The sequence below is a fragment of the Tenrec ecaudatus genome, chromosome 7 (genome assembly GCF_050624435.1).
Source record: "Tenrec ecaudatus isolate mTenEca1 chromosome 7, mTenEca1.hap1, whole genome shotgun sequence".
Taxonomy (NCBI): Eukaryota; Metazoa; Chordata; class Mammalia; order Afrosoricida; family Tenrecidae; genus Tenrec; species Tenrec ecaudatus.
Genome location: NC_134536.1, coordinates 97,951,716 through 97,965,246, shown reverse-complemented (window position 1 = coordinate 97,965,246; position 13,531 = coordinate 97,951,716). Strand labels below are relative to the sequence as shown.

General features: G+C 44.8%; 1 protein-coding gene and 1 pseudogene across 1 annotated transcript in view; both read right to left on the bottom strand.

The window, feature by feature from the left end:
• Window positions 1–1,509: 1,509 nt before the first annotated feature.
• Window positions 1,510–2,285, bottom strand: LOC142452436 (tubulin alpha-4A chain-like; annotated as a pseudogene).
• A 1-nt stretch (window position 2,286) lies between these two features.
• The window catches only part of IMPG1 (interphotoreceptor matrix proteoglycan 1), a gene marked incomplete at its 3' end in the record, with an annotated part of 133,327 nt that continues 122,082 nt past the window's right edge, over window positions 2,287–13,531 (bottom strand). Inside the window, 3 exon segments of the mRNA XM_075553758.1 lie at window positions 2,287–2,414; window positions 2,417–2,468; window positions 7,056–7,585. Of these exon segments, the coding sequence (XP_075409873.1) occupies window positions 2,287–2,414; window positions 2,417–2,468; window positions 7,056–7,585 (710 nt within the window).

The following is a 13,531-nucleotide window of genomic DNA, read 5'->3' as shown; positions in this document are numbered from 1 at the left end:
GCTATGCGGTGCTTCCTGCCAGCACCAGCACTTCTCTTCACGAAGCCCCTAGAGTGCACTACCAGCTCCTGCCCACTTTCCGAGGCACTCAAGAGGCATGGGAATTAGGGGTTCCGGGGTAAAACCGTTTCCTTCCAAGGACTCTACTTCTGGTTAATTTTTAAGCAACGGACTGAACAAACTGGGATCCTAGTCCGCCAGGGCCCCTGAGTCTTTGCCAGTTGTAAAGCAGTGTTCAGGCGGAGGGGCAATGCTTTCCCAGGATTTAGCTCGTCCTTGATTTCCTGAGCTCCTTAGCTGTCCCTGCTTGGAGTTAGAGCTCCAGGCTCCATGACTCTGGGGCCTTCTGGTTGTTCTACTAACCCTGTTTACTAACACGTAAGGTCTTTTCCCTCCAAGTAGCTCAAAGGCCACTCGGTCAAAGTCAAGTATCTCCTTACTGAGTCTTTTGACTTGCATTTTCCCCAAGGCCATTTCCTTCTGCCTTCCTTGCTAGTCCATAGAGAGTCAGAGGGTGTTAGATTCACTTCACTAATCCGGAGCCAATCACGAAGCTTTGTTTTGACCTGTGACTGCAAGGTCTCATTAGCAGTCAGTTTAGAACCTCCCCACCTGTACTTCCAGGTATTTAAAAGCTTCCAACCCAAACCGAACTCCCTCACAGTTCCCAGTTTAGATACAAGCGGTGCGTACACACACATCTACTACCAGCACAAATGGTGGCTTTCAATTGCGCAGGCATCGGTAAGACTTGTTCTCTTTAAAGCGGGGTTCCTTCACGGCTAAGTTTATTTTTATCTTCACGTGGAAACTGATCTAGGGTCGATGACTGAACCCCTGTGGTAGTGGTGGTATTGCTTTCCTTTTTTGGTGATAATGAATTGACCTTTTCCAAAGTTTAAATGACTCCCCTTTTCTCCCCATCTCGGGAAGGTGCTGGGCTCATCTCATATGAGAGTTTTGAGAAGGTGGTGCTGGTAGTGGATCAGAAGGCGCCAGGCAGGCGCACTGGTTGTTCCAGTTCATTGAGACGTTTTTGTCTTCTGTAGAAAGTCAATTAGTTTGACATTGGGGTACTTGAGCCCTGGTGGAATAGTGGGCAGAGAGTTGGCTGCTTAACAGCAAGGTCAGTAGTTCAAACCATCAGCTGCTCCACGAGGGAGCAAGATTAGGTTTCTTAATTCCATAACGATTTCCAGCCTTGGAAATCCACTGGGGCAGGTCCACCCTGCCCTAAAGGATCACTATGCATTGGCATTTACCCGATGGATGGCAATGCACTTATGGGCTACAAATATACGTCTATCTATATTAAGTTGGCAGTGGGTTTGGATTACACCCCACACACCAAAAGTACAGCAAATGTTTACTTGTGAGGAGAAGGAATGCTTGGAACTTGTAAAGCATTAGGTGTACTTGTTCTTTGGTTTTGAGGGAGGAAAACTATTTTTTAAACTTGCCTGTCTGAGATACCTACCTTTTTTTTTTTTTGCAAGGAGACTGTTTATTTCAAAAGGATTTTGCAACGAGTAGAGGAATGAGCTCCAGGTGCTGGTTTCTACTCTCCCCCTCATCCTGGACCTCGTAGGAGTGGATGCCCACCTGCTGGTGATCTTTCTCCAGGGCAGCCATATCCTCTCGGGCCTCGGAGAACTCGCCCTCTGCCCTGCCCCGCCCACCTACCAGCGCACGAACGCCTGCTTGGCGTACAGCAGGTCAAACTTGTGCGCCAGCCGCGCCTCGGCAGTGGCGGTCGTGTTGCTCAGTATGCACACGGCACGCTGCACCTTCGCCAGGTCACCCCGGGCACCACAGTGGGTGGCTGGTAGTTGACGCCAACCTTGAAGCCCGTCGGGCACCAGTCCACAACTGGATACTACGCTTGGTCTTGATGGCGGCGATGGCGGCGCTGACATCCTTGGGCACCACGTCTCCACGGCACAGCAGGCAGCAGGCCACGTACTTGCGGGGGCGGGGGCCCATTTCCCCATCTGGTTGGCGGGCTTGAAGCAGGCATTGGTGAGCTCGGCCACGGCCAGCTGCTCGTGGTAGGCCTTCTCGGCAGAGACGACGGACATAGGTGGCCAGGGGGAAGTGGATGCAAGGGTAGGGCACCAGCTTGGTCTGGAACTCGGTCAGGTCCACATTGAGGGCGCCATCGAAGCGCAGGACAGCCGTGATGGAGGACACGATTTGGCTGATGACGCGGTTGAGGTTGGTGTAGGTCGGGCGCTGATGTCCACGTTGCAGTGGCAGATGTCATAGATGGCCTCGTTGTCCACCATGATCCAGTTGTTGGGCTGCAGTCGAACGAAAATCCTCCAGGACCCAGCGCACGGCCTCGGTGAGGTGACAGGGCGCCGACGGAGCAAAGCGGACCCTGCTATTCACAGTCTCACCCCCGTTTCTGAAGAGAGGATTTTGAGCTGCTTAAATCCCGTCAGATTGGCTCGTAGATACGGAACCAGCTGCAAAATGAAAGGTGGGTTTATTCTTAACTGCTATCTAAGTGCTCAGCTGCTGCTAATTCCATTTTGCTCGCTTTTTATTATTTGTGGCATAAATTTCACTTCCTCGTTATTTTCTCATTCCGTGAGAGGCCAGAATGCCGCTCTGTAATGATCTCTTTGCAGTGATTACGTTCCATGTTTCTACCTTTATCTTTGAATATTGAGATAGATGGGCAGTGATTTTCTTCATGATGAATTGTGAGAATAAGGCCTTAAAAAAAACAAAAAGAAGGAAAGAAAATCCAGGTCAATAGTACTGGCCACGCTAGAGTGGCAGGCTCAGTTATTGAGAAGAGTCCAGGTAGATGAAAACACGTTCCAAGCTGAGCTCCGGAGTAGTAGGACCTACACCTGGGTAAATGGGGCACCTGTTCGGAAGCAACCAATTTCAAAATGACCTGTTGAAATAAAAAAAACAACACTGCTTACACAGCAGCCTGTCTGTCTGTGCAGGGTATCTGTCCTCTTCAGCACAGCTGCAAGCAGTGGAAAGCTCAGGGAACTGGCAGAGAAGCAGCTTGGGAGCGGCTCCTGGCAGTGCCCTCCGCCAGCTGTGTGACCTTGCTCAAGCTGCGTGACCCTGGTCGTACCAGGCGCTCTTGTCTGAAGTGTGAGTCCGTAGGGACTCCTGACAACCTGAAGTTCCATCATCTCAAAAGTGTGCTCGGGACATTTTGTTTGAGTTTTCCACATCTACCGCTTGTAAGCTACCGTCCTTTGAGACTTGTTTTCTTTCCGAAATGTTCTGAACCTATCTTTATTGACGTGGCCCTTAGCCTTGGCCATCCGGCGTTGGATTCTGGTAGGGGCTCCCGTGTTATCTAGTGTGCAGGCTATTAGTTTTCCTTCCTGCAAGTTCATTTTCCTATTCTTCGTAGGAAAGAGATTGTCTAGCTCAGTGTTTCTCAACCTTCCTAATGCCGTGTGACCCTTTCATACAGTTCTTCATGTTGTGGTGACCCCCCCAACCATAAAATTATTTTCTTTGCTACTTCATAACTGTAATTTTGCTATTGTTATGAATCAGGCGACCCTGTGAAAGGGTCATTTGACCCCCAAAAGGGTCGCGATCCACAGATTGAGACCCACTGAATAAGGGAGCGGTTCTCACGTTAACCTTAACAAGTTAGAATGGTCTAGCTAGAGACCTCATTTTCCAGACTCTCATGCATCAGAGTGTGGCCAGCTGACTGGGTCCCACCAGTGAGATACGAGTTGAAGTGATGTGAGTCTCGTTGGGATCACTTGTTCATATTGCTTACCTTGGGCCTACTCTCTTGAGCCTCCAAAGAGAAAGCAAGCATGTGGTATTGACCTAGGTTGACCATGTGGGTGATGCCAGTACCCCTGGCATTCACAGAGCTGTAAGAAGGATGGGATCGGGCAGAGGTGTTTCACCAGACTATCAAATGAAAGGGAAATAAATCTGTATCTTACTTAAAATATTTGTATTCTTGGTATCGTCATGATGGCAGGCTAGTATAGACCTGAAGTAATCCACCTGGATGCCGTGCACTGGGGGTCTGTTCGCTGGGACTATTGTAATATGGACTAATCCATATTAGAATCTTACTGCATATGTTCACTTGGTTAAGTTAGTTTCATATAGCTTTTAATTTGTATAATTGTTTAACTTATATGAATCATGCAAATTATTTTTAGAAATTCAGCATTCTGTGTGATATGCATTGTGTGTTGTTAGGTCAGTTGGGTCAGTTCTGTGCGCAAGAGAAAGAAATGGGTCTGGTACTGCACCGTCCTCTCAATCTTTCTTATGTCTATGTTGTAGCACTGGGTCTATCTCCGGAGAGTCTTCTTTCCCCTGTCCCTCTATTTTTACCAAGCATGATGCCCTTCTCCAAGGACAGGTCCCTTCTGATAACATATGCAAAGTATGTGAGACAAGTCTCAGGACCTCTCTTCAAAGGAATGTTTTGGCTGGACTTTGTCTAAGATGGACTTTATTTTTCACTCTTCTGGCAGTCCATGTTGTCGCTGTCATTAGGTGCTTCCGAATCCATTCAAACTCATAGTGACCACATGTAAAGAGCATGAAACACTGCCCAGTCCCCTGCCATTCTCACACGTGTTAGGTTTGAACCCATTGGTATAGCCACTGTGTCAATCCATCTTGCTGAAGGTCCTCCCCTTTTATTTACCTTTATATATTACTAGGTATGATGGCCTCTTTATGGACGGATCCCTGTTAACATGTCCAAAATATGTGAGGTGAAGTCTTCTCCAGAACACATTTGTTTGTCCTTCTGGCAGTCCATGGTACCGTTAATATTCTTCATCAGCACCGAAATCGAAATGCATCGATTCTTCTTCAGTCTTGTCTTCCCCATTCAATGTCCAACTTTGACATGAATATGAGGTGGTTCAAAATACCATGATTTGGATCAGATACAATGTGATAGTTAGAAAACTTCATGTCAACTTGAAGATATATACAAATGGAGGGGTGGCATCCAACCTGTCAGTCAGGTCACAGACTGGTGGTGCCTCTTTAGGGGTGTAGCCTTCTCATGAGATGGGCCGGAGGGACTCCCACCCCCATCCCTATTCACCTTCTTGCTTTTTGGCCATCCTGACAGCTGCCAGAGTCTTGTCATGTTTTCACAGACCTTGGATGCACATGACTTTGCATCCTCTGGCCTGTGATGTTTGTGCATTCTGCATCACTGCATGTGACTGTGTGAGGCTGAAGAAGCACTTATGCACCAGTATCGGACTAATGGACTTGAGTTGAACTGGGCTGGAATGTTTTCTTGATATACAATTACTTCTTGATCTAAAGCTCTTTCCTACACATACCTGAGTGCATTGGATTTGTTTCTCTAGTCACCCCAGCCTAACACACACACACACACACACACACACACACACACACACAGTCCTCAAAGGAACATCCTTGCTTTTCAACACCTTAAAGAGATCTTGTGCAGCAGATGTACCTAATGTAATGTGTCCTTTGATCTGTGACTGCTGCTTCCATGAGCATCGATTGTGGATCCAAGCAGACAAACATTTTTGACAACTTTAATCTTTTAAAAAATTTATCATGTTACCTATTGGCCAAATTGTGAGGATTTTTATTTTCTTTACATTAAGTTGTAATCCACACTGAAGGCTTCAATCCCTGATCTTCATAAGCAATGCTTTAAGTTCTTAATTTTAGCAAGCAAGGCTGTGTCATCTGCATATCGAAGCTTGCTCATAAGCCTTCCTCCAATCTTGATGCCTCAACCTTTTTTATATAGTTAACTTTTAAAAATTATTTTCTCAGCATAAAAATTGTGTAAGTATGGTGAGAGGATGCAGCCCTGATGCACACCTTTCCTGATTTTAACCATGCAGTATTCCCTTGTGTTGTTGACACAACTGCCTCTTGATCCAGGTACAGGTTCTGCACGAGCACAATGAAATGGTCTGGAATTCCCATTCTTCTCAAGGCTATCCATAGTTTGGTATGGTTCTCATGAAGAAAATTAAGCATGGTATCCTTTGTTCCATATCCTCTTCTGAATCTGCTGGATGTTCACAATATATTTCATTTTCTTCACAAACACCACAATTCAAATGCATCAGTTATTCTCTCATTGTCATTATTTATTACCTGAGTGGTCTCAATCGGCCCTCACTGTGTCGTAGATGAGCCTGGTGGCATAGTGCGTCTTGGAGTCGGGCTGCTATCGGTAAAGTGAGTGGGTTGAACCCGTCAAAAACTCTAGGGAGAAATATGAGGGTCTCTCCTCCGGAGATATTGATCATTTTAGAAACCCACAGGGGCCGTGTTCTTCTGCCATGTAGGGTCATGATGGGGTGGAGTCAACTTGATGGCAACGAGTTATTTATTTATTAAGCATAGAATTTATCACATAGTTGATCAGGTTTCTTATTTTTCATGTATTTCATATTGTACATGTAGAAATCAACTAGGCATATGAATTTGGGTGCATTTGATATCTAAGATATATGTCATCATGGTCTTCTATTCAGTATTTTTTTGTTGTTGTTGTTAAAGAGCAGGGGTAATAAGATAGTCATTTTCTGGTCTCCAAGAACTTAAAGGGAAATAAAATACGATCCTTTTGTACTTGAACTATTGGTCTTATTTGTTTTTTTTCCCTTTGTCTTATTTGTGAAAAACCACACTATATGTATTTTCTCTTTTCAAATGACTGGGGAAATGCTTGTGGTTTTAAAACTTAGGAAAAGCCCCTCATTCTGTCTTTAGACCTCATGTTCAATACCTGAGTGGCTATGAATTATTCTTGGGCAAACTAAATTGGAAAGAATTTTATTGACATTGTTTTAGGTATATTTGTTTGAATTAGCCTACACTTCCACTCTAGAGCTCACTGCTGTTATTGGATCAGAATGTATCTCAACACTGTAGATAAGTACATTCATACATTGGTCTCAGAGACTTGTCTCTTCTAACCCACATTGCTTACAATAGTAGAGATTATATTATAATATAATAACAACAACAACAAGGAAAACTGAGTCTCAGACAAGATTGTAAGTATACTCACTCACCAGCTGTGTGAATCGTTGTTCCAGAGCTTGGTATTCCAGAGAGCTCTTGTTGAATAGTTTATTGGAAAAGGGCATGTTAGCAACATGCAGACTGAAGAACACCACCAACTCTTGGCTCTCAGTAGCAGTGGTCAGAGCACAAGTGGTGATAGCCTGACAAACTGGGACAAAAGTTGTATTCTCCAAGAAATGATCTGGGGTAGGAACCTTCCTGCTCTGTGTTGGCACCTCAGAAGAGGCAGGAATGTTGGTCAGATCCATTCTGAGGTGTTTGATCATATCTTGGTTGTCTGTACTCAACCTGCTGTCTTCAGAAGCTGCAGGGGAATATGAAATTCCCACAGCAGATTGGCTGATAGCAGAGTAATCATCAGTGGGGATGGTTTTCCCTGGGACAAATGTCGTTGAGTCAGTGGCCACTGTATCTGTGACACCTGGATCAGTCAGAGGGAAGGTCCTTGATCCATCAAAGAGATGTTGCATTTCTGACTTGGCGCGTGCAGTCATAGTAGGTGGAGACCAAGAACTGTCTGTAGAGGAAGCTCCTGAGAAGCATTTCATTATGTCCAAGCATTGTCCAAACAACAGAAAGGGGAAAAAATTTAGGTTTAACTTTAGAAATATATAAAGTTGACATTAGTCGTTTCAGAGGTCATATCTTAAAAAAATGAACAGATTACTTTAGAAATCCCAGGCAGTTCTGTGTCCAATCCTATGGAGACAGAGTAGTGGGTCTCCGTGCCTCAAATTTATGTAGGCTTGATCTTCCTGAATATCAGACTAAAAGAGCCCCAACTTCCTAGAATGACTGGAGTTGTTGCCACGCCAGGTCTAGCACACCTGACCAGGTCACCAGATGGTGCCACGCTGCAGCTGGCATGAGAGTAATTTAGATCACCCCTGCCATCTCCAAGCTTGGTTGCTGCACACAGTTGTGATTCAATCACTTGATTCACCTTCTAGTAATGAAATCTTGCAGCCCTTTTTGGCTTCCCATGATCCCATTGGTAGTTTTACTACTTAAAATTTAGATTATGTTTTCCAAATCTGGATAATGTGGCTGACCAATCTGTGAATTGGCAGATAGTATTGCTGAGTGGAAATGTGCGGGTGACATACAGTTTGAACTTTATTTTGATCATATTGTTACTGTTGTTGACTTGATCCTGACTCACAGCGAATCCATGTGCGCAGACTACATAGATTTCCACGGCCGTGACCTTGGGAAGCAGATCACCCGGCCTGTCTTCTGGAATGCCTCTGTGTGGGTTTCAACCGCCAACACTTGCTTCACTATTTGTGCCACTCAGGGACTCCCATGTTGAAGAACCAACTTTCTTTTTTTTTTTTTATAAATAAAACATTTAATTGTGCAAAACAGATAGTGCACATGAAGAGTAAAAATTTGTATTTTTTATTTTAACAATTTATTGGGGCTGATACAATTCTTTTCACAGTTCATACATATACATACATCAATTGTATAAAGCACATCTGTACAGTCTTTGCCCTAATCATTTTTTTCTCTTTTCTTCTTTTACATTTTATTAGGGACTCAAACAACTCTTACCACAATCCATACATATACATACATCAATTGTATAAAGCACATCCATACATTCCCTGCCCCAATCATTCTCAAGGCATTTGCTCTCCACTTAAGCCCCTTGCATCAGATCCTCTTTTTTTCCCCCCTCCCTCCCCTTTCCCCCCTCCCTCATATGCCCTTGGTAATTTATACCTCGTTATTTTGTCATATCTTGCCCTATCCGGAGTCTCCCTTCCCCCCTTCTCTGCTGTCCCTCTCCCAGGGAAGAGGTCACATGTGGATCCTTGTAATCAGTTCCCCCTTTCCAACCCACTCACCCTCCACTTTCCCAGCATCGTCCCTCACACCCTTGGTCCTGAAGGTATCATCCACCCTGGATTCCCTGTACCTCCAACCCTCATATGTACCAGTGTACAGCCTCTGTCCTATCCAGCTCTGCAAGGTAGAATTCGGATCATGGTAGTTGGGGGGAGGAAGCATCCAGGATCTGGGGGAAAGCTGTGTTCTTCATCGATACTACCTCACACCCTAATTAACCCATCTCCTCTCCTAAACCCCTCTATGAGGGGATCTCCATTGGCCGACACTTGGGCCTTGGGTCTCCACTCTGCACTTCCCCCTTCATTTAATATAATATATATATATATATACACATACATATATACATATATACACATACATACACACACTTATATCTTTTTTTTTTTTGCATGATGCCTTATACCTGGTCCCTTGGGCACCTCATGATCGCACTGGCCGGTGTGCTTCTTCCATGTGGGCTTATTTGCTTCTGAGCTAGATGGCCGCTTGTTCACCTTCAAGCCTTTAAGACCCCAGACACTATCTCTTTTGATAGCTGGGCACCATCAGCTTTCTTCACCACATTTGCTTGTGCACCCATTTGTCTTCAGCAATCCTATCATGGAGGTGTGCAGTCAATGATATGATTTTTTGTTCTTTGATGCCTGGTAACTGATCCCTTTGGGACCACTCGATCACACAGGCTGGTGTGTTCTTCCATGTGGACTTTGTTGCTTCTGAGCTAGATGGCCGCTTGTTTATCTTCAAGCCTTTAAGGCCCCAGTCACTATCTCTTTTGATAGCCGGGCACCATCAGCTTTCTTCACCACATTTACTTGTTCACCCACTTTGGCTCCAGCCGTTGTGTCGGGAGAGTGAGCATCATAGAGTTCCAATTTAATAAAAGAAGGTATTCATGCATTGAGGGGGTCTTTGAGTAGAGGCCCAAGGTCCTTCCGCCACCTTAATACTTGACCTATAAATATAGACACATAGATCTATTTCCCCATCCTCCTATATATATTTGCATGTACATGTCTTTGTCTAGACCTCCATGAATGCCCTTTTACTCCTAGCTCTTTCCTCCATCTCCCTTGACCTTCCTCCTGCCCTACTACCATGCTTCATCGCCACCTGGGCTAGAGTATACCTCTTCTCTAAGCAACCTTACCCTTGATCATTTCCCACCAGGCCTGCCACTCCCCCTTCTCTACCATTTGGGGTCCCATGTTTTTCCCTTGTCCCTGGGTTTGTTAACACCACTTCCTTACCTCCCCCTACCCCCCCACCCCAAGTCCCCCCGGAACTGTCGGTCCCGTTGTTTTTCATCCAGATAGTTCATCCAGCCTGTCCTATTCAGACAGACCTGTGGAGTCACTAACATGCACGAAAACTAGACAGAAGAACACAAAGCAACAGTATACAACCAGACAACAAAACAAACCACTGAAAAAGAACAGAACAAAACAGTTCACAAGAGAAAAGCTTGTAGTTAGTTCAGGGATCGTTTGCTGGCCCTTAGGAGCGTTTTCCAGTCCAGTCTGTTGGGGCACCACGCCCTGGCCCCAAAGTCCACTTTCAGCATTCCCTGGGGACCTTGCCACTCCATTCCCTTGCTGTTCCGCTGCACTCCCCCAGTGATTTGCCTCGGTGTGGTGGGATCAGGTCAGGTGCAATTCCCACACTGTGTCTCCGGTGCTGTCCCCTGTATCGCCCTTAGTCACTGAGGGGCATCATGTCTCATAGTAGGGCCAGCCATGTTGTTCTCTCTCTGGACTGGCTGCTCTACTCAGGAACATCATCATCACGGCCTGGTGGGCCAGGCTGTGCTCCACTCTCTCCTCCTGCCCCTTCATCTGCTCCCGTGTGCTCTGATCAAATATGTCCATCTCCCATAGCTGCAGAGTCAATGTCGTCCTTTGGAACAAATTCTTTTCGGGGGAGGGGCAGGAATCCACTTAATTTATGGTGCTGGGGCCAAGAACCAACTTTCTAAATACTCGATCACAGTTGAGGGTGCTGTCACCTTCACATCCATCTGATGCTTCCTGTATTGCTTTCTTGTCTAAGTTCACTTTGGACCCCTAAAGTTCACTTGCTTCTTGGTGCAAAATTAAAAACCAAGGAGGATTTTTGACCTAAGAAAGTGGTTATACGAACTTGCAGATAAAAAGATTGATGTATTATTAAAATACTCCAATAAACCCAGATTCAGAGGCACTGACTATATTTAAGGCATTCAGTAGATCAAAGCAGGGGATTTTCTGTGATTATTTTGGTGGCATTATGGCAGCTCCGTGGGGAAGCTCTGCTGAAATCTAAATGCTAAACACGATGAATGGATTGTCTAGACTCTGGAGGCAGACACACTCCTTGAACATTCCATCAGCTTTTGCTATAGCGCAGCCACCAAAACTGAAACGCCAAGCAATAAACTGTGAAATGTGGAATTAAACTAGCTGTGTTACTTTGTTAGACTAAAGCCTGGCTGTTGGTGACTTATGCCTAGACTTCAGAGAAGCGCTCTCTATTTTTTCACTTGGGTAGAAGACCTAGGTGTATCTTCCTGTGATTCAGGCAGATGTTAGAAACATGATTTCCAAACACCCAAGCACTTCTTGGATATTCCCTCGTAGTTTTATTCACACCTCTTTGGAAGAATCTGGGAAGAGTAAATTGAAAAAAATTAGATATGATCAGTGTTTGGTTTGACTCCTTTGTGCCATGGGAAAATGGGTTTGGATCTTCGTTGCTATGAGGTAATTTCTAGTTTCTACAAATGAGGAGGGTCAGTGACAGCTCTCAGGAGCCCTGGCTGGCAGAGTGGCTTACTCGCTGGACTGCTTAACCAGGGGCCAGCAGTTTGATCCCACCAGCTGTTCTGCGGGACAAAGGTAAGGCTTTGCACTCCTGTAAAGATTTAGTTTCGTAAACCCACAGAGACCTTCTACTTAGTCCTATAGGGTCGCAAAGAGTCAGGACTGACTTGAGGGTAGTGAGCTTTTTAAGTGATTCTCGGCGTGGCCAAGAATCTCATTATTTAAACCTCTTTCACTGGCCAGACTTCATTAACCATTCGCATTCACAAGAGCCTAACAGCATAATTTCACGGGGAGAAAGTGAACTACATTAGTGTCTGGCTTCCAGGTGGAAACCAGGATGCCCAGTCGGATGAATCTATCCTTACAAATGATTTACCGTTTGTTTGAGATACCAATGTCACTGGCCATCTGGTATTTCTCTTTGGTGAATCTAGCAGATTCACTTACCGTGTTTCTCACACTTGATCTTAGCCTAAAGGCCGAGAAGTGATTACAAGTGTTTTTCAAGGGCTCATTTCCCAAAAGATTTGGCTTGGGATTGAAGCGACGTAGGCTATGATTAAGTCCGGGGCAATAAAAATATCCAAGTCTTATCACCCTATGTAAATGTGCTTCAAATAATTTTGTTGACATGGTCTTTGAATAATGTAATCAGGCACTCAAATACTGAAAGCCAAGGCCATTTATTTCATCATGAAATATGCAAAATAAATAGATTCTAGATAAAACAGTTTTTAAAGATGTAATGCTAGAGTATACATGGTGGTTCCCAGGATGCTGCGTGGGATGTTTTCATGTTTGCGTGCGTTAAACCCTGGGCAGCTAAGTGTAGAGTAAATGGTTATTTTGAATACTTCTTGGGTAGGAGGCTCATACAAAGCAAGGCGAAGGCCAAGATAAAATGGTCTAACCCAAACTAGATGATATTATCCTTCAACTGCACTGAAGCCTGGGTAAACCGAGGTCAGTTTCAAAGGTGAAGATGGGTGCAGTGGAGTGAACCAGAACCTGTCATAAGAGCCAGAAAAGGACAAAGTAAAGGGTACGCAGGTGAGGGAGAGTACATATCAAAGGCTCCTTGAAATGCTCCTTGAAGGGATCATATAAAAATACATTAAACACAAGCATCGAGTGGCTGTGTTTTCCATGTTAAAAGATCTAAAATGAAGACATTCCCCAGTCTATTCCCACCCCCCCCCCCAATTGTGTTACTGGTATAAAATCCACATAGCATACACTTCCAGAGTCAAGTTGCTTTTAAGAAGAGTTGTAAATACACTCTGGATATCACAACCAGTTTTAAGTGTACTCTCCCATCTTCTGGCTTCATTATTTCTTCCCCACTTCCCATCCCCCGCCCCGGTCCCTGATAAACCTTTGCATCTGTTATTAGCTCTGCACGTCCAATCCTTCTGTGCTTCATGAACTGGGGAACATATCAGAAGTAATAACAAATAAAAACAAAATAAATGCATACAAATAAGAAGGAAGAAAGAAAAGACCACCAGCAATATTAAAATAAGCCAGAGAGAAAATTTCTGTCCTGAAACCAAGTAAGAACTATGTAAACGTAGAGCAAATTCAGGTCGGGGCAAGAGGGAGGTCAACTGACCAGGTAGCTTATTATACCACACTGTCCCCACGGTCGGGTTTACAGTCATCTATGTGGGATAACAAGCCTGTTCAAGCCACTCAACTGTGGCCAGAGAGGATCTGCCAGCGGCTTCATCTGACTAGATGCTCTGTAGATGGATTTTAGTTCCCACTGCTCTCTAAACCTTCAAAAAATTAGGTGTTCACAATTT